Source organism: Oncorhynchus nerka, linkage group LG10, assembly GCF_034236695.1.
Source record: "Oncorhynchus nerka isolate Pitt River linkage group LG10, Oner_Uvic_2.0, whole genome shotgun sequence".
Classification (NCBI taxonomy): Eukaryota; Metazoa; Chordata; class Actinopteri; order Salmoniformes; family Salmonidae; genus Oncorhynchus; species Oncorhynchus nerka.
The window spans coordinates 40,976,597-40,996,519 of record NC_088405.1 but is presented as its reverse complement, the minus strand read 5'-3'; the positions used below and the strand labels follow the sequence as shown (position 1 = coordinate 40,996,519).

The 19,923-nt window shown below is 40.7% G+C and overlaps 1 protein-coding gene across 5 annotated transcripts in view; it reads left to right on the top strand.

The window, feature by feature from the left end:
- The window catches only part of mypn (myopalladin), a 52,416-nt gene that overhangs the window by 13,929 nt on the left and 18,564 nt on the right, over nucleotides 1–19,923 (top strand). For 3 of the 5 annotated variants that reach the window (XM_065023363.1, XM_065023364.1, XM_065023362.1), the window contains exons 3-9: nucleotides 4,019–4,194; nucleotides 4,397–4,448; nucleotides 8,732–9,197; nucleotides 9,382–9,474; nucleotides 13,978–14,119; nucleotides 14,412–14,435; nucleotides 15,385–15,501. In XM_065023363.1, coding sequence (XP_064879435.1) covers nucleotides 4,019–4,194; nucleotides 4,397–4,448; nucleotides 8,732–9,197; nucleotides 9,382–9,474; nucleotides 13,978–14,119; nucleotides 14,412–14,435; nucleotides 15,385–15,501 — 1,070 coding nt within the window. The remainder of the gene's footprint in view (nucleotides 1–4,018; nucleotides 4,195–4,396; nucleotides 4,449–8,731; nucleotides 9,198–9,381; nucleotides 9,475–13,977; nucleotides 14,120–14,411; nucleotides 14,436–15,384; nucleotides 15,502–19,923) is intronic. The other 2 variants (XM_029669878.2, XM_029669880.2) reach the window with 2 other exon arrangements.

The following is a 19,923-nucleotide window of genomic DNA, read 5'->3' as shown; positions in this document are numbered from 1 at the left end:
ATGCTTCACCATAGGGATGGTGCCAGATTTCCTCCAGATGTTGGCATTCAGGCCAAAGAGTTCAATCTTGGTTTCATCAGACCAGAGAATCTTGTTTCTCATGGTCTGAGAGTCCTTTAGGTGCCCTTTGGCAAACCCCAAGCGGGCTGTCAGGTGCCTTTTAATGAGGAGTGGCTTCTGTCTCACCAATCTACCATCAAGGCCTGATTGGTGGAGTGCTGCAAAGATGGTTGTCCTTCTGGAAAAATCTCCCATCTCTACAAAGGAACTCTGGAGCTTTGTCAGAGGGACCATCGGATTCTTGGTCACCTCCCTATCTAAGGCTCTTCTCCCCGATTGCTCAGTTTAGCCAGGTGGCCAGCTCTAGGAAGAGTCTTGGTGGTTCCAAACTTCTTCCATTTAAACATAATGGAGGCCACTGTGTTCTTGGGGACCTTCATTGCTGCAGAAATGTTTTGCTACCCTTCCCCAGATCTGTGCCTCAACACAATCCTGTCTTGGAGCTCTACGGACCATTCCTTCGACCTCATGGCTTGGTTTTTGCTCTGACATGCACTGTCAACTGTGGGGCCTATATATAGACAGATGTGTGCTTTTCCAAATCATGGGGCTCCCGAGTGGCGCAGTGGTCTAAGGCACTGCATCTCAGGGCTAGAGGCATCACTACAGAAACTGGTTCAAGTCCAGGCTGAATCACAACCGTCCGTGATTGAGAGTCCCATAGGGCGGCGCACAATTGGCCCAGCGTCGTCCAGGTTTACCTGGCAAGACGTCAGTGAGGTGGCCTCCTGTGGCTGTTCTTTAGTACAGATGGGTGTGTCTTCCTCACAAACAGACACAGCACAGACCACTGAATGTAAAGATGGAGCAGCCGGTTGACCTGTTTACAGGGGAAACAGGATACATTGTAACTAACCAGGTCACACTGGGCTATAATAATTTGTACAGTGTTGAAGTTACATACAGTGCCTTCAGAAGGTATTCATACCCCATGGCTTATTCTACATTTTGTTGTGTTACAACCTGAATTCCAAATAGATTAAATTCTTTACACATAATGACAAAGTGAAAACATGTTTTACAAATGTTTTCAAATGTATTGAAAATGAAAGAAATAACTAATTTACTTAAGTATTCATCACACCCCTGAGTCAATACTAGAAGCACCTTTGGCAGCAATTACTGCAGTGATTCTTTCTGGGTAAGTCTGTAAGAGCTTTCCACACCTGCATTGTGCATCATTTTCCTATTATTATTTTCAAAACTCTACAAGCTCTGTCAAATTGGTTTCCATTTTCAGGTCTTGCCATAGATTTTTAAGTCGATTTAAACCAAAACTGTAACTCAGCCAGTCAGGAACACTGGGGGCTCCTGAGTGGTGCAACGGTCTAAGGCACTGCATCTAGAGGCGCCACTACAGACTGGAGCCACTGGTTCAATTCCAGGCTGTGTCATAACCGGACAAAATTGGGAGTCCCATAGGGTGGCGCACAATTTGGCCCAGCGTCTTCCAGGTTAGGGTTTGGTCGCGGTAGGCCATCATTGTAAATAAGAATTTGTTCTTAACTGACTTGTCCTAGTTAAATAACAGTTAAAAAAGTTTTTTTTTCCCATCAATAGAATGTACCACAGGTGCTCCAATCAAATTGTAGAAACACCTCAAGGATGATCAAAGGAAACAGAATGCACCTGAGCTCAATTTTGAGTCTCATAGCAAAGGTTCTGAATACTTATGTAAATCTAATATTTCTGTTTTTTGTTTTTAATTGTAATTTTTAATACATTTGCAAATTTTCCCCAAAACATATTTTCGCTTTGTCATTATGCGGTATTGTGTACAGATTGATGAGGGAAAAATGTATTTTATCAATTTTAGATTAAGGCTGTAACGTAACAAAATGTGGAAAAAGGGAAGGGGTCTGAATACTTTCCGAATGCACTGTATATTGGTCCTGACAATCTACACTGAACTAAAATATAAACGCAAACATGTAAGGTGTTGGTCCCATATTTCATGAGCTGAAATAAATGATCCCAGAAATGTTCCATATGCACAAAAAGCTTAAATCTCTCAAATGTTGTGCATAAATTTGTTTACACCCCTGTTAGTGAGCATTTCTCATTTGCCTAGATAATCCATCCACCTGACAGGTGTGGCATATCAAGAAGCTAATTAAACAGCGCATTACACAGGTGCACCTTGTACTGGGGACAGTAAAAGGCCACTCTAAAAATATGCAGTTTTGTCACACAACACAATGCCACAGATGTCTCAAGTTTTGAGGAAGCGTGCAGTTGGCATGCTGACTGCAGGAATGTCCACCAGCATTTTTGCCAGATAATGTAATGTTAATTTCTCTACCATAAACTGCCTCCAATGTCGTTTTAGAGAATTTGGCAGTACGTCCAACCGGCCTCACAGACCATGTGTATGGCATCGTTTGGGCGAGCGGTTTGCTGATGTGAACAGAATGCCCCATGGTGGCGGTGGGGTTATGGAATGGGCATCTGTGACCAACAGATGCATATCTGTATTCCCAGTCATGTGAAATCCATAGATTACGGCCTAATGAATTTATTTCAGTTGACTGATTTCCTCAGTAAAATCTTTGACATTGTTGCATGTTGTGTTTATGTTTTTGTTCTGTATATATACCAAAATGTTTAAGATCTGATCATTTGAACATTTATTCACATGACTTGATTCTTGAAATGTGTAAAAAACAGTAACCTCATGTGTCCATAGACTAAATATAGTACGATACAGAAACATCTGTAGTTCACAAAAGATAATGAGTTGCATCATATATTTGACATATTTGGACTTAGTACAGGTCAAATACTCTAGCAATACTATATGCTTTTAAGCAATTTCATTCTGAAATGCGTTTCAATATACATATGCTGAAGTCATTTGAATGATTTTCTTAATTTTTTTCAAAATCCCAACCTAAATACTGGAAGTATGATAGATAATGACAATCTTAAAATGTCAATGTGGCCTGTGTAGGCACTTGTACTATGTTGGCACCGAATTTCTTACATTTAAACCAAAACATGTTTTTTCTGTGGCACTGGCACACTTTGATATTATATTAAATATAGTACATGCACTTGAATTTAAATCATCTCTCTGATCAAACGAGTGTCTTTATGATGTTTCCATTCTAGCAGGTTGAGGACTCCATTGATATCATACTGGAACTAATAGCCAGCTTCTACACCTAGCCTGAAAGACAACCTCAACCTCACTCTTGAACATCTCTAACGGAATATTGAAGTTTAAAAAAAAAAGTGAAAGTAGCGAGACCTTTTCTATATCACATCTTTTGGGGTGTACTTCAACAAGTATTCACACCCCCTTGACTTAAACATTTAAAAAGTGTGTTACAGCCTGAATTGAATTTGTTTTTTTTATATTGAAATAGATTATATTGCGTCACTGGCTTACACACAATACCCCATAATGTCAAAGTGGAATGAGGTTTTTAGGCATTTTTACAAGTGAATTACAAATGAAAAGCTGAAATGTCTTGAGTCAATAAGTAGGTAACCCTTTTGTTATGGAAAGCCTAAATATGTTCAGGTGTAGAAATGCCACAGTCACAGTCAGGAACAGTAGCCAATTTGTCATCTTAAGAATTTTGCTCGTTTACAATTTACATCAATCCATATTTCCACTAAGTGCTCACTTGGCATTGTAGGGTGGTGTGGTGGCTTCTTGTTTTAAAGTGAAAGAGAGCTCACCAGAACTTTTTTCCCAAGATTGTGGCTACACTTACTGACAGTTGGCCTGACATACACACTGGGTCAAGACACTCACCACATACACTAATGAGTTATGACTGTCGGAGAGTTGCTAACGCAGAAAAATTGTGAGTTTCTTTTCAAATATAACATCAATTTATATTTTAACGTTGAAACGGTTTGATTATTTTTGACTGATTATGCTCAATGGGCTCAATCCCTAATGTGATGATGACACTAAAAGGAGCATATGCATTTTCTGGCTTTCCAGGTGGTTTTGTGAGGGGAAGGAGCTGGAGAACTGCCCTGACATTCAGATCATCAACAACAGCGAGTTGCACTCTCTGATCATTGCCGAGGCATTCGAGGAAGACACAGGGCGGTACTCTTGCTTTGCTTCCAACTTCTATGGCACAGACTCGACATCTGCAGAAATCTACATCGAAGGTGACCATTGAGTTTAGACCTTCAAGTCAAGTGACCCATCTAGAGTGCATCGTCACATAAAGATGTAATGCTGATGTAATTCATTTGTATCTCTTCTGGTTCAAATGTTTCATTTTCAATTAAAACATATTAATATAGACAATCGTACTAAGATCATCCCTACTGTTGAGCTCTACATCACTCTCTTTTATGTGTTTTACAGGTGCCTCCTCTACAGATTCGGAGGGGGAACAACATTTTGAGCATGTAGCACAGTGAGTACACTACTCTTCCTCTACTCAAAATAGAATTGGAAAGTGTTTAATTGCGGCAGTGAAAGCAAGATTCAAATACTTCAATTCTGCAATGTAAGAGGCCTCACTGTAGCACATAGAGTGCCTTCAGAAAGTATCCATACCCCTTGACTTTTTCCACATTTTGTTGTGTAACAGCTTGAATTTAAAATGGATTCAATTGAGATTTTTTTGTAACTGGCCTAGACACACAATAGCCCACAATGTCAAAGGGAAATTGTGTTTTTCGAAATTATTACAAATTATTATTATTGTTTATTTTTTGGGGTGGATCAGCTTGAATATTGCAAGTAGATTTTGGCTTCTATCAATGTTATTGTCTGCATGATCCAATACCCCATATATTTTTTTGAAAATATATTTTCCTTTATTATTTTCCCCTAACCCTAACACCCCTCCCCTAATGAGAGTACATCAATGGACAACAACACTTAGGCTTCTACTTCCAGCTTATACAGACGATATACATTTTTACGGACACATTATATTTCACATTAGTTATCTTTTGTTTGTTTTTAGTCCCACCCTTCAGCTCCCCTCAACCCCTCCCACCTACAGTGCATTCGGGAAGTATTCAGACCCCTTCCCTTTTTCCACATTTTGTTACGTTACATCCTATTTCTAAAATTAAAAAAAAACATTTCTTCATTATTCTACACACAATATTCCATAATGACAAAGCAAAAACAGATTTTTAGACATTTCTGCAAATGTATTAAAAATAAAAAACAGAAATACTTTATTTACATAAGTATTCAGACCCTTTGCTATGAGACTCGAAATTGAGCTCAGGTGAATCCTGTTTCCATTGATCATCCTTGAGATGTTTTTACAACTTAATTGGAGTCCACCTGTGGTAAATTCAATTGATTGGACATGATTTGGAAAGGCACACACCTGTCTATATAAGGTCGCACTGTTGACAGTGCATGTCAGAGCAAAAACCATAAGGTCGAAGGAATTGTCCGTAGAGCTCCGAGACAGGACTGGGGAAGGATACCAAAGACACAGATCTGGGGAACGGTACCAAAAATGTCTGCAGCATTGAAGGTCTGAAAGAACACAGTGGCCCCCATTCTTAAATGAAAGAAGTTTGGAACTCTTCCTAGAGCTCTTCCAAGACTCTTCCTAGAGCTGACCACCTGGACGAACTGAGCAATCGGGGGAGAAAAGCCAAGAACCCGATGGTCACTCTGACTTTGATCTAGAGTTCCTCTGTGGAGATGGGAGAACAGTCCAGAAGGACAACCATCTCTGCAACACTCCACCAATCTGGCCTTTATGGTGGAGTGGCCAGACGGAAGCCACTCCTCAGTAAAAGGCACATGACATTCTGCGTGGAGTTTGCCAAAAGGCACCTAAAGACTCTAAGACCAACAATATTCTCTGGTCTGATGAAACCAAGATTGAACTCTTTGGCCTGAATGCCAAGTGTTACGTTTGGAGGAAACCTGGCACCATCCCTATGGTGACTCATGGTGGTGGCAGCATCAAACTGTGAGGATGCTTTTCAGCGCGGCAGGGTCTGGAGAGACCTGAAAATATTTGTGCAGCAATGCTCCCCATCCAACCTGATAGAGCTTGAGAGGATCTGCAGAGAAGAATGGAATAAACTCCCTAAATACAGGTGTGGCAAGCTTGTAGCGTCATACCCAAGAAGACTCAAGGCTGTAATCGCTGCCAAAGGTGCTTCAACAAAGTACTTAGTAAAGGGTCTGAATACTTATGTAAATGTGATTTTTCAGTTTTTTTCTTTTTTCGAAATTGGCAAAAGTAAAAAAAAAAATGTTTTTGCTTTGTTATTATTGGCTATTGTGTGTAGATTGATAAATATGTTTTAATCAATTTTAGAACAAGGTTGTAAACTTGACAAAATGTGGAAAAAGTCAAAGGGTCTGAATACTTTCTGAAGGCACTGTATATAACATTCTATTGGTTGCAAGAATTTTGTATAATAATTGAAATTGAAAAACTCTATGTTTTGAATCACGGCGTCATTTTGTGCATCAGTTCATAAACCATGTGCCATAGAATCGGTACATCGAAAATCTCTTCCCAAATATTTTGCAATCTGGATGGCACAGCTGTCATTTTTTTGCTGCATAAATGAAACTGGTATGCATTTTTATTTATCACAATTTTCTTTAACCAATTTTGGTCTTTAATGCTGGGCCAACAGACAAGTTCCTTACCTTTCTCCCCCTTCCACTTGCCTCTTCCATTTTACAGTAATGCTGCAATTAGTTGGGTGTTATTTTCGATAGAGCAGACATTTCTATATAAACTCAGCAAAAAAATAAATGTCCCTTTTTCAGGACCCTGTCTTTCAAAGATAATTCGTAAAAATCCAAATAACTTCACAGATCTTCATTTTAAAAGGTTTAAACACTATTTAAAAATTGTGATCCAGTACGTAATATAGTACTCTAATCATAATTTGGTAATCCAGAGAGGTCCACAAAATGATCTAGATCCTCTATGATCCTCTATGAGGCTGTGGAGGGATCACAACTGTGGATTTAATAGAAAACATTCATCATCAGCGTACAATGACACCTTTGTTTTTAAACCCTGGATTTCTAGCCCCTTGATATTATTGTTGAATCTGATGTTAATAGGTGACATTTCGATGGCCATAAGAATATGCCGATTGCGGCCTTTTTAAAAAGAAAATGAAAAGCTGTAATGTCTTGAGTCAATAAGTATTCAAGCCCTTTGTTTTGGCAAGCCTAAATAATTTCAGGTCTACAAATGTGCTTAACATGTCACATAATAGTCGCATGGACTCACTCTGTGTGCAATAATAGTGTTTAACATGATTTTTGAATGACTACCTCAACTATGTACCCCGACACATACAATTATCTGTAAGTTCCCTTAGTCGAGCAGTGAATCTCAAACATATATTCAACCACAAAGACCAAGAAGGTTTTTTAATGCCTCACAAAGAAGGGCACCTATTGGTAGATGGGTATCTATTTGAGCATGGTGAAGTTATTAATTACACTTTGGATGGTGTGGAAATACACCCAGTCACGACAAAGATACAGGTGTCCTTCCTAACTCAGTTGCCGGAGAGGAAGGAAACCGCTAATGAATTTCACTATGAGGCCAATAGTGACTTTACAACAGTTAAATAGTTTAATGGCTGTGATAGGAGAAAACTGAAGATGGATCAACAACATTGTAGTTACTCTACAATACTAATCTATTGACAAAGAGAAAAGATGGAAGCCTGTACAGAATATAAATATTCCAAAACATGCATCTTGTTTGCAACAAGGCACTAAAGTAAAACTGCAAGAAACCTGGCAGAGCAATTAACTAATTGTCTTGAATACAAAGTGTTATGTTTGGGACAAATCCAATACAACACATTACTAAGTACCACTCTCCATATTTCCAAGCATAGTGGTGGCTGCATCATGTTATTGGTATGCTTGTAATCGTAGGGGAGTTTTTCTGGATAAAAAAATAAACGGAATGGAGCTCAGCACAGGCAAAATCCTAGAGGAGAACTTGGTTCAAATCCATTTTTATTTTTAATTTAACCTTTATTTGACTAGGCAAGTCAGTTAAGAACAAATACTTATTTACAATGACGGCCTACCCCGGCCAAACCCTAACCCGGATGATGCTGGGACAATTGTGCGCCACCCTTTGGGACTCCCAATCATGGCCGGTTATGATACAGCCTGGAATCGAACCAGGGTCTGTAGTGACGCCTCTGAGATGCAGTGCCTTAGACCGTTTGCACCACCCAGGAGCCCACGAATGTTCCTGAGTGGTCGAGTTAAAGTTTTGATTTAAATCTACTTGAAAATCAATGGGAAGACCTGAAAATGGCAATGACCAACAACCAATTTGACAGAGATTGAAGAATTTTTGAAAATAATATTGGGCCAATGTTGCACAATGCAGGTGTGGGAAGCTCTTACAGACTTACCCAGAAAGAATCACCGCTGTAGTTGTTGCTTCTAGTATTGACTCAGGGTTGTTATGAATACTTATATAAATGAGTTATTTCTTTCATTTTCAATACATTTCTAAAACCATGTTTTGACTTTGTCATTATGTGTAATTTATTTGGAATTCAGGTTGTAACACAACAAAATGTGGTATTAGTCATGGGGTATGAATACTTTCTGAAGGCACTGTATGTCACTTCAACACTCTAAAAATAAGTATAGCCCAGTGTGACCTGGTTAGTTACAATGTATCCTGTTTCCCCTGTAAACCTAAAGGCTGCAGAGGACCCCAGCTCAACCGACTGCTCCATCTTTACATTCAGTGGTCTGTGCTGTGTCTGTTTGTGAGGAAGACACACCCATCTGTACTAAAGAACATCCACAGGAGGCCACCTCACTGACGTCTTGCCAGGTAGTCACTGCATCTGTACCTGTCAAGGTAACTACTACTGTCCTTCCTGTTACGGAGGTGACAGCAACACTCACCCAGGTGACGTTTACATTGTCCTCTGCCCAGGAGACGTCAGCACCGTTACCTGTCCAGTTAGTCTGTACTCTAGATCTACCACCTGTGGACATAGTGTCAGTACTGGCGCAGGAGGTGTCAACACCGTCACCTGTCCCAGTTACGTCCACAACATCACAGACAAAGACAGTCACTACCACGGCACTACCACTGACCCAGGTGGCTTCCTCTACACCTCCTGCCCAGGTGGCTCCCATACAGACGACTCTATCTGAGGTAATATTCTGCTGAAAACCCTCTGGCCGCTGAATATACTGCAAACATAGATGGGAATTCCAGATATCTGAAATATGTCTAACTTACCTTTCTACACAGCGATCGTTATTCAAGTACTTAACAGTAATGTATATTTATGTTTGGGTACTTAAATTATGGAATCCTTTCTTCTTTTTTTTTTTAGAACCTAAACGGTGACAGCTATAACCTAGGTCTAGACGTCTATCCTCAAGGTCTAGATGGGAGGCCGATCATCGCAGCCCCTGTTTTCACAAAGGTAACCTACTAATATCATCCAAACTATTAATAATTAGAAGATACAGTATATACAATATCAACTTCACCATCAATCAACAAAATATGATATTATCATACATATAGTGGCCTTCAGAAATGATTCATTACCCTTGACTTATTCCACATTTTGTTGTGTTAGAGCCTGAATTCAAAATTCATTAAATATATGTATTTTCTCACTCATCTACACTTAATACCCGACGGCTACAAAGTGAAAACATGTATTCAGACGTTTACTTTGTAGCAGCACCTTTGGCAGTGATTACAGCTGTGAGTCATTCTGGGTAAGTCTCTATGAGATTTCCACACCTGGATTGTACAATATTTGCATATAATATTTGTTTTTTAAAAATCGAATCAAATTTTACTGGTCACATACACATATTTAGATGATGTAATTGCGGGTGTAGCTAAATGCTCGTGTTCCTAGCTCCAACAGTACAGTAGTATCTAACCATTCACAACAATACACACAAATCTATATGTAAAAGAATTAATATATACAGTGCCTTGCGAAAGTATTCGGCCCCCTTGAACTTTGCGACCTTTTGCCGCATTTCAGGCTTCAAACATAAAGATATAAAACTGTATTTTTTTGTGAAGAATCAACAACAAGTGGGACACAATCATGAAGTGGTACGACATTTATTGGATATTTCAAACTTTTTTAACAAATCAAAAACTGAAAAATTGGGAGTGCAAAATTATTCAGCCCCTTTACTTTCAGTGCAGCAAACTCTCTCCAGAAGTTCAATGAGGATCTCTGAATGATCCAATGTTGACCTAAATGACTAATGATGATAAATTACAATCCACCTGTGTGTAATCAAGTCTCCGTATAAATGCACCTGCACTGTGATAGTCTCAGAGGTCCGTTAAAAGCGCAGAGAGCATCATGAAGACCAAGGAACACACCAGGCAGGTCCGAGATACTGTTGTGAAGAAGTTTAAAGCCGGATTTGGATACAAAAAGATTTCCCAAGCTTTAAACATCCCAAGGAGCACTGTGCAAGCGATAATATTGAAATGGAAGGAGTATCAGACCGCTGCAAATCTACCAAGACCTGGCCGTCCCTCTAAACTTTCAGCTCATACAAGGAGAAGACTGATCAGAGATGCAGCCAAGAGGCCCATGATCACTCTGGATGAACTGCAGAGATCTACAGCTGAGGTGGGAGACTCTGTCCATAGGACAACAATCAGTCGTATATTGCACAAATCTGGCCTTTATGGAAGAGTGGCAAGAAGAAAGCCATTTCTTAAAGATATCCATAAAAAGTGTTGTTTAAAGTTTGCCACAAGCCACCTGGGAGACACACCAAACATGTGGAAGAAGGTGCTCTGGTGAGATGAAACCAAAATTGAACTTTTTGGCAACAATGCAAAACGTTATGTTTGGCGTAAAAGCAACACAGCGCATCACCCTGAACACACCATCCCCACTGTCAAACATGGTGGTGGCAGCATCATGGTTTGGGCCTGCTTTTCTTCAGCAGGGACAGGGAAGATGGTTAAAATTGATGGGAAGATGGATGGAGCCAAATACAGGACCATTCTGGAAGAAAACCTGATGGAGTCTGCAAAAGACCTGAGACTGGGACGGAGATTTGTCTTCCAACAAGACAATGATCCAAAACATAAAGCAAAATCTACAATGGAATGGTTCAAAAATAAACATATCCAGGTGTTAGAATGGCCAAGTCAAAGTCCAGACCTGAATCCAATCGAGAATCTGTGGAAAGAACTGAAAACTGCTGTTCACCAATGCTCTCCATCCAACCTCACTGAGCTCGAGCTGTTTTGCAAGGAGGAATGGGAAAAAAAATTCAGTCTCTCGATGTGCAAAACTGATAGAGACATACCCCAAGCGACTTACAGCTGTAATCTCAGCAAAAGGTGGCGCTACAAAATATTAACTTAAGGGGGCTGAATAATTTTGCACGCCCAATTTTTCAGTTTTTGATTTGTTAAAAAAGTTTGAAATATCCAATAAATGTCGTTCCACTTCATGATTGTGTCCCACTTGTTGTTGATTCTTCACAAAAAAATACAGTTTTATATCTTTATGTTTGAAGCCTGAAATGTGGCAAAAGGTCGCAAAGTTCAAGGGGGCCGAATACTTTCGCAAGGCACTGTATATAAGTATTAGATCGAACAATGTCGGAGTGGCATTGACTAAAATACAGTAGAATAGAATACAGTATATACATATGGGATGAGTAAAGCAGTGTGTAAACATTATTTTAACATTATTAAAGCGACTAGTGCTCCATTATTAAAGTGGCCAGTGGTTATTATAGTAACCGTGTGGAAGCCCCCATTGATGGCTATTTAACAGCCTGATCGCCTTGAGATAGAAGCTGTTTTTCAGTCTCTCAGTCCCAGCTTTGATGCACCTGTACTGACCTCGCATTCTGGATGATAGAGGGGTGAACAGGCCATGGCTCGGGTGGTTGTTGTCTTTGATTATCTTTTTGGCCTTCTTGTGACATCGGGTGCTGTAGGTGTCCTGGAGGACAGGTAGTTTGCCCCCGGTGATGCATTGGGCAGACCTCACCTCCCTCTGGAGACCCCTGCGGTTGCGTGCGGTGCAGTTGTCGTACCGGTTGGTGATACAGCCCAACAAGTTTGTGAGGGTTTTAGGGGCCAAGCCAAATTTCTTCAGCCTCCTGAGGTTGAAGAGGCGCTTTTGCGCCTTCTTCACCACACTGTTTGTGTGGGTGGACCATTTCAGATCGTCAGTGATGTATACTGCGAGGAACTTGAAGCTTTCCACCTTCTCCACTTCTGTCCCGTTGATGTGGATATGGGAGTGCTCCCTCTGCTGTTTCCCAAAGTCCACAATCAGCTCCTTTGTTTTGTTGACGTTGAGTGAGAGGTTATTTTCCTGGCACCACACTCCCAGAGCCCTCACCTTCTTCCTGTAGACTGTCTCGTCATTGTTGGTAATTAGGCCTACTACTGTTGTGTCATCTGCAAACATGATGATTGAGTTGGAGACGTGGCCACGCAGTCATGGGTGAACAGGGAGTACAAGAGGGGGCTGAGCATGCACCCTTGTGGGGCCTCTGTGTTGAGGAAGTTGGACAGGGCGGGATCAAGACCCAGGGCCTTGAGCTTAATGATGAGCTTGGAGGGTAATATGGTGTTGAATGCTGAGCTATAGTCAGTGAACAGCATTCTACATAGGTATTCCTCTTGTCCAGATGGGATAGGGCAGTGTGCAATGCGATGGCGATTGCATCGTCTGTGGATCTATTGGGGCGGTAAGCAAATTGAAGTGGGTCTAGGGTGCCAGGTAAGGTAGAGGTGATATGATCCTGAACTAGCCTCTCAAAGCACTTCATGGAGGACAGAAGTGAGTGCTACGAGGCGATAGTCATTTAGTTCAGTTACCTTTGCTTTCTTTGGTACAGGAACAATGGTGGACATCTTGAAGCAAGTGGGGACAGCAGACTGGAATAGGGAGAGATTGAATATGTCCGTAAACACTCCAGCCAGCTGGTCTGCGCATGCTCTGGGGACACGGCCAGGGATGCCCTCTGGGCTGGCAGCCTTGCGAGGGGTAACATGCTTCAATTACTTACTCACAGCGGCCACAGAAACAAAGCTCTTCAAGCTTTGTCAAATTGGTTGTTGATCATTGCCAGACAACCATTTTCAGGTCTTGCCATAGATTTAAGTTGGCCACTCAGGAACAGTCACTGTCTTCTTGGTAAGCAACTCAAATGTAGATTTGGCCTTGTGTTTTAGGTTATTGTCCTGCTGAAAGGTTAATTAATCTCAGAGAGTCTGGTGGAAAGCAGACTGAACCAGGTTTTCCTCTAGGATTTTGCCTGTGTTTAACTCCATTACGTTTCTTTTTTATCCTGAAAAACTCCAGAGTCCTTAACGATTACAATAACGTGATGTAGCCACCACTATGCTTCAAAATATAGAGAGTGGTATTCAGTAATGTGTTGTATTGGATTTGCCGCAAACATAACACTTTGTATTCAGGACAAAAAGTGAATGGTTTCCTACATTTTTTGAAGTATTACTTTAGTGCCTTGTTGAGAACAGAATATAGCTAGGTAGTCTTTCAAAAAGTATTGCACACAGAGTGAATCCATGCAACTTATTATCTGACTTGTTAAGCAAAATTTTCCTCCTGAACGTATTTAGGGTTTCCATAACAAAGGAGTTGAATACTTATTGATTCGATACATTTCAGCTTTTCATTTTTATTAATTTGTAAAAAAAAATATGAAAAATATAATTCTACATTATGGGGTATTGTGTATTAGGCCAGTGACCAAAAAATCTAAATTTAATCCTTTTTAAATTCAGGCTGTAACACAACAAAATGTGGAAAACGTCAAAGGGGTGTGAATATTTTCTGAAGGCGCTGTAGTATATTTTAAAGGTTATGTACTTAAGAAATTGTACGTTTTGTGTGTGTGATGATGAACTGGATGGATGCCCACTCTACCTGGCCCATCAGAGTCTGCAGGACCTTTTGGCGTCGGAGAGCCAGCTGGTGGTGCTAGAGTGTCGTGTGAAAGGGGTGCCCTCCCCCAAGGTGGACTGGTACAGAGAAGGAACCATCATAGAGGATTCCCCTGACTTCAGAATCCTGCAGAAGAGTAAGTCCAACTCCTTTACTACTTTACTATGTTTCAGAATAATGTACATTCATCTTATGATATTTTCTGTGATGCACAACAATTGTCTTGTATTAGTTCAATAGTACATTTCCACTGATATGGAGCCATCTTTGAAACGATTCAACGTAAGCATTCTGAAAACTGTGAAAGTATCTCAAATAAACTTTTAAAGAATCAAAAAAAAACAGAGTGTATGTTTTTTAGAAGGCAATATGAGTAGCTCTATGATTTTAAACAATTATATATATATTAGCATTTTCTTATTTTTTAGAGCCTCGATCCATGGCTGAATCAGGTACGTAATTATGCAAAGGAGAGACTGTCATGGTACAATTAATATAATTGTACAATCTTAAGATGGAGCATATTTCTGCATGTATCAAAGTATTTGGTGTGGTGTGTTACTGAATAGTAAATTGTATTCGCAATATACCAGCATTAGATACAGTACTATATTTTGAAAACATGACTGGTGCTTCCATCAGAAAGTCAACATCCTACTGTAGCCCAAGTGACATTTTCCATGAAACAGTGTACACCATTTCTCTTCCAAGATGTTTACAGTATCTGGCTGGGGCTGTAGCTACTGTAACTCCTCTGAGTAACAGCCAGTTTGCTTCGCCTCCTAAAACTCAACCTTATAAGGAAGCTTACAATCTGTGTCTGTTGAACTAACATGGTCACAGAGCCTTTCAGAGTGTCTGAAACACAGGGAAGCACTCGGGATTGGAAACATGTAGCTGCTGTGCCATTGGAAAAACTGCTCACTCACAGCATATCACAGGCAGCTGCTGGAAACTTAATTGGGGAGTACAGGCTCATAGTAATGGCTGGAACGGAATAAATGGAATGGTATCCAACACATCAAACACATGGTTTCCAGTGTTTGATTCTATTCCATTGACTCCATTCCAGCCATTATTATGAGTCTTCCTCCCCTCAGCAGCCTCCTGTGCAGCATATGCATTATATGAATGCATATTAGTTCTCTGTGACTTAGACAGCATATTGAGTAATAGCTGTAAATAGAAATTCAGACATATTTTACAATGTAGAGGCTTGCTGCCTGTTTCTTTTTCACTGTGCATACTGTATACGTAAGGACAGGTTAGCTACATAGTACAGCTGCAATGCTGTTCTAGTAACTTCTCTGCCCTTTAATCTATGAGTCATGTTGCCTGAACTTCAACAGTGACATTCAGCTGGTGCTCCCCTCATCTCCTTCATTTTTGTATTCCCTTTAGAGGAAATATGCACTTTGGTTATTGCTGAGGTCTTCCCTGAAGATTCTGGAATATTCACTTGCACTGCAAGCAACAAATATGGAACTGTATCCAGTATTGCTGCACTAAGGGTGAAAGGTAACGTCACTGGCTTGCAAACAAGGTTTAGACTTGACAGTTCTATGAGTAAGATTGTATTTGGAGACTATGTTTACAGTTTCTAGTGAAAATCGAATAACCCTTGAACAGTTTGCATCTAAAAAGGGGTGAAATTTTCCCATTGATTTCCTATGAACAAAATGTTCACTGATCAACACAACCTACTCCACATTTTCCAAGTGAATGAAAAAGTATAGAAAAAAACAACAACATAGAAGTCTTGTTTTTGAAGGTCTTCACACCACATCTAAATAAGTTAAGGAGCAAGTATTTTTAGACAAAATCCCACAACAATCCATCAGTTTGACATAGTTGTGGTTTTAATAGTGACGAGCATTAACCGGAATGTTGGTTATTTTGACCGATGTTGGTTCAATGAATTTTGTTCAGGTTTTCTTCTGTGAGCTCACTGCACACATTGAGCAGTTTCTCAAATCAAAGTTTATTTGCAACTTTCGCCGAATACAACAGGTATTACAGTGAAATGCTTACTTACAGGCCCTAACTAACAGTGCAATTATTAAGTAAAAAATAGGTATTAGGTGAACAATAGATGAGTAAAGAAATAAAATACAACAGTAAAAAGACAGTGAAAAATAACAGTAGCGAGGCTATATACACTAGTGAGGCTATAACAGTAGCGAGGCTATATACAGGCACCGGTTAGTCGGGCTAATTGAGGTCGTAAATACATGTTGGTATGGTTAAAGTGATTATGCATATATGATAAACAGAGGGTAGCAGCAGTGTAAAATATGGGTTTGGGGGGACACAATGCAAATAGTCCAGGTAGCCATTTGATTACCTGTTATGGCTTGGGGGTAAAAACTGTTGAGAAGCATTTTGGTCCTAGACTTGGCGCTCCGGTACTGCTTGCCATGCGGTAGTAGATAGAACAGTCTATGACTGGGGTGGCTGGGATCTTTAACAATTTTCAGGGCCTCCTGGATGACAGGCAGCTTAGCCCCAGTGATGTACTGGCCCGTACGCACTACCCTCTGTAGTGCCTTGCGGTCGGAGGCCGAGCAGATGCAACCAGTCAGGATGCTCTCGATGTAGCAGCTGTCTACATCTTTTTAGTTTCCTGAGGGGGAATAGGCTTTGTCGTGCCCTCTTCAAGACTGTCTTGGTGTGTTTGTACCATTCTAGTTTGTTGGTGATGTGGACACCAAGTAACTTGAAGCTCTCAACTTGCTCCACTACAGCCCCAATGATGAGAATGGGGGCGTGCTCAACTTGCTCCACTACAGCCTCAACGATGAGAATGGGGGCGTGCAGACCACTGTTGTGTGGTCTGCAAACTTAATGATGGTGTTGGAGTCGTGCCCGGCCACACAGTTGTGGGTGAACAGGGAGTACAGGAGGGGACTGAGCACGCACCCCGGGAGGCTCCAGTGTTGAGGATCAGCGTGGCAGATGTGTTGCTACCAACCCTCACCACCTGGGGGCGGTCCGTCAAGAAGTCCAGGATCCAGTTACAGAGGGAGGTGTTAGTCTCAGGATCCTTAGCTTAGTGATGAGTTTTGAGGGTATTATGGTGTTGAACGCTGAGCTGTAGTCAATGAACAGCATTCTCATGTAGGTTTTCCTTTTGTCCAGGTGGGAAAGGGCAGTGGGGAGTGCAATCGAGATTGCATCATCTGTGGATCTGTTGGGCGGTATGCCAATTGGAGTGGATCTAGGATTTCTGGGATAATGGTGTTGATGTGAGCCATTACCAGCCTTTCAAAGCACTTCATGGCTACGGACCTGAGTGCCATGGGTCTGTAGTCATTTAGGCAGGGTTGCCTTAGTGTTCTTGGGCACAGTGACTATGGCGGTCTGGTTGAAACATGTTGGTATTACAGACTCAATCAGGGACATGTTGAAAATGTCAGTGAAGACACCTGCCAGTTGGTCAGCACATGTCCGGAGCACACATCCTGGTAATCCGTCTGACCCCTCGGCCTTGTGAATGTTGACCTGTTTAAAGGTCTTACTCATATTGGCTACAGAGAGCGTGATCACACAGTTGTCCGGAACAGCTGATGCTCTCATGCATGCCTCAGTGTTGCTTGCCTCGAAGCGAGCATATAAGTGATTTAGCTTGTCTGGTAGGCTTGTGTCACTGGGCAGCTCGCGGCTGTGCTTCCCTTTGTAGACTGTAATAGTTTTCAAGCCCTACCACATAAGACGAGCATCGGAGCCAGGGTAGTATGATTCAATCTTAGCCCTGTATTGGCGCAATGTCTGTTTGATGGTTCATCGGAGGGCATAGCAAGATTTCTTTCCGGGTTAGAGTCCCGCACCTTGAAAGCGGCAGCTCTCTCCTTTAGCCCAGTGCGGATGTTGCCTGTAATCCATGGCTTCTGGTTGGGGTATGTACGCACAGTCACTGTGGGGACGATGTCCTCGATGCACTTATTGATAAAGCCATTGACTGATGTGGTGTACTCCTCAATGCAATCAGAAGAATCCCGGAACATGTTCCAGTCTGTGATAGCAAAACTGTCCTCCTTCATCTGACCACTTTTTTATAGACCGAGTCACTGGTGCTTCCTTCTTTAATTTTAGCTTGTAAGCAGGAATCAGGAGGATAGAATTGTGGTCAGATTTACCAAATGGAGGGCGAGGGAGAGCTTTGTAGATGATCAAACCGAACTGTGCGATGTAGTAGGGAGTTGTAGTTTACAATAGGCCAATATTATACATAGTTTACTGCAGAAAACGCGGTAATGAACTACAATGACCAAATTCCATTGCGGGCCTACTTGTCCGGTCGGTGTGTTTCTTTTACGCCTGCTACAGTAGGTTAGTGTGGGGCAGACAAAGAGAGAAGAGACAGAAGAATGCAAGATTGAGTGGGATAGAGAGCAGTTGCTTTGCGAGGTATCTCTACCTGAAAATACATGATCTAATTGATTGATAGTTGGTATTCAGCGGTCATAAAAGTATAGTTTACCATCAAGAACTACTAAAATGGTGATATTGTCAGACAGCATAGGTAGCAGCTCTAAAGAAACGAGATGATGACTTGGAATGTAATAATAAAGCCATCAAATAAAACAAATGTAATGTACACAACAACTGAAATATTTTATTCAAGTAAAGTAATGTGAATAAATGATTGTCAATAAGTGAAAGCAGTAATAGGCAGTGACTACCATCACCGAACATTTACTAATTGTTTTATTCTATGTTACAACATTGAACCCACATAGGCATTTAATGTTCAAAAAAATTATCGTAACCGAAATCAATAACCGTGATTTATTTTTATTATAGTAGAACCGAAACTGAACTGACCTTAAAAATCACTAATTGCTCAGCACTTGGTTTGAATGATTTGAGAACAAATTCCCCTGTCTCCGTAAGGTCCTTCAATTGGATTCTGAATGTCAAACAATGATTCAACCTCAGAGCCACCAATGAGCTTTAAAAGCATGTCTGGGATACATTTTTAGACAGGCATAGATCAGGGGAGGTTAAGAAATAATTTGAAGACACTGAATATCCCTTTGAGTGTAGTCAAGTATGGTAATTCATCTGTGGATGGTGTATCATATCACCCAGACACTGCAAAGGTCTGGCCATGGAAACTGGAAAATGGAAACTGCTCAGGGACACCACTCTCAGGTTTAGGATTATTTTAAAACAGACACATAATTAATTTGCTGAGCTGAGAGAAAACTGTGCAAGGATCAACAACATTGCATTCACTCCACATACCTGTATGAAAAAGTGAAAATCCACTCCAAATGATCAATTCTGTTTGCAACAAGAACGTTAAGTAATAGTGCAAGACAACATGGGAAAGAAATACAGTTTTTGGCCTAAATGAAAAACTTCAGGTTTGGGTCAAATCCAATACAACACATTACAGAGTGAAACCCTCCCTTTAAAGTTTTGTGGTGGCAGCATCATATTATGGGTGTGCTTGTCACTGGCAGGGACTGGGGAGTTTGTCAGGATCAAAATAAATAGAAAGGAGCAAAGCCCAGTTGAAAAGTAAGAGGAAGACCTGCCTCAGTCTTTATTTTTCAGCTGGACAATTACAATATCTAAGATACACCAGAATGGCTTTTTGAATATGTGTTAAAGTGTTCCTAAGTGGTCTAGTCTCAGTCCTGGGTCCTGACTAAATCTGCTTGAAAATCAGAAACAAGGTTTCAATAGTGCTGTCCATCAATGATTCCCAACTAAATTTACTGAGCTTCAGCAATTTTGACAAAAACAATGGATAACTGTTGCCCTAAGATTTGGTAGAATCTTACTCAAAATAATTCACAGGTGTAATTGCTGCCAAAGATGCTTCCACCAAGTATTAACTCTGGGTTGTGAAGACATACATAATCAATAAATCGTCATTTAAATATATATATACAGGTATATATATATTTTTAAATGTTCTATAATTTTTTG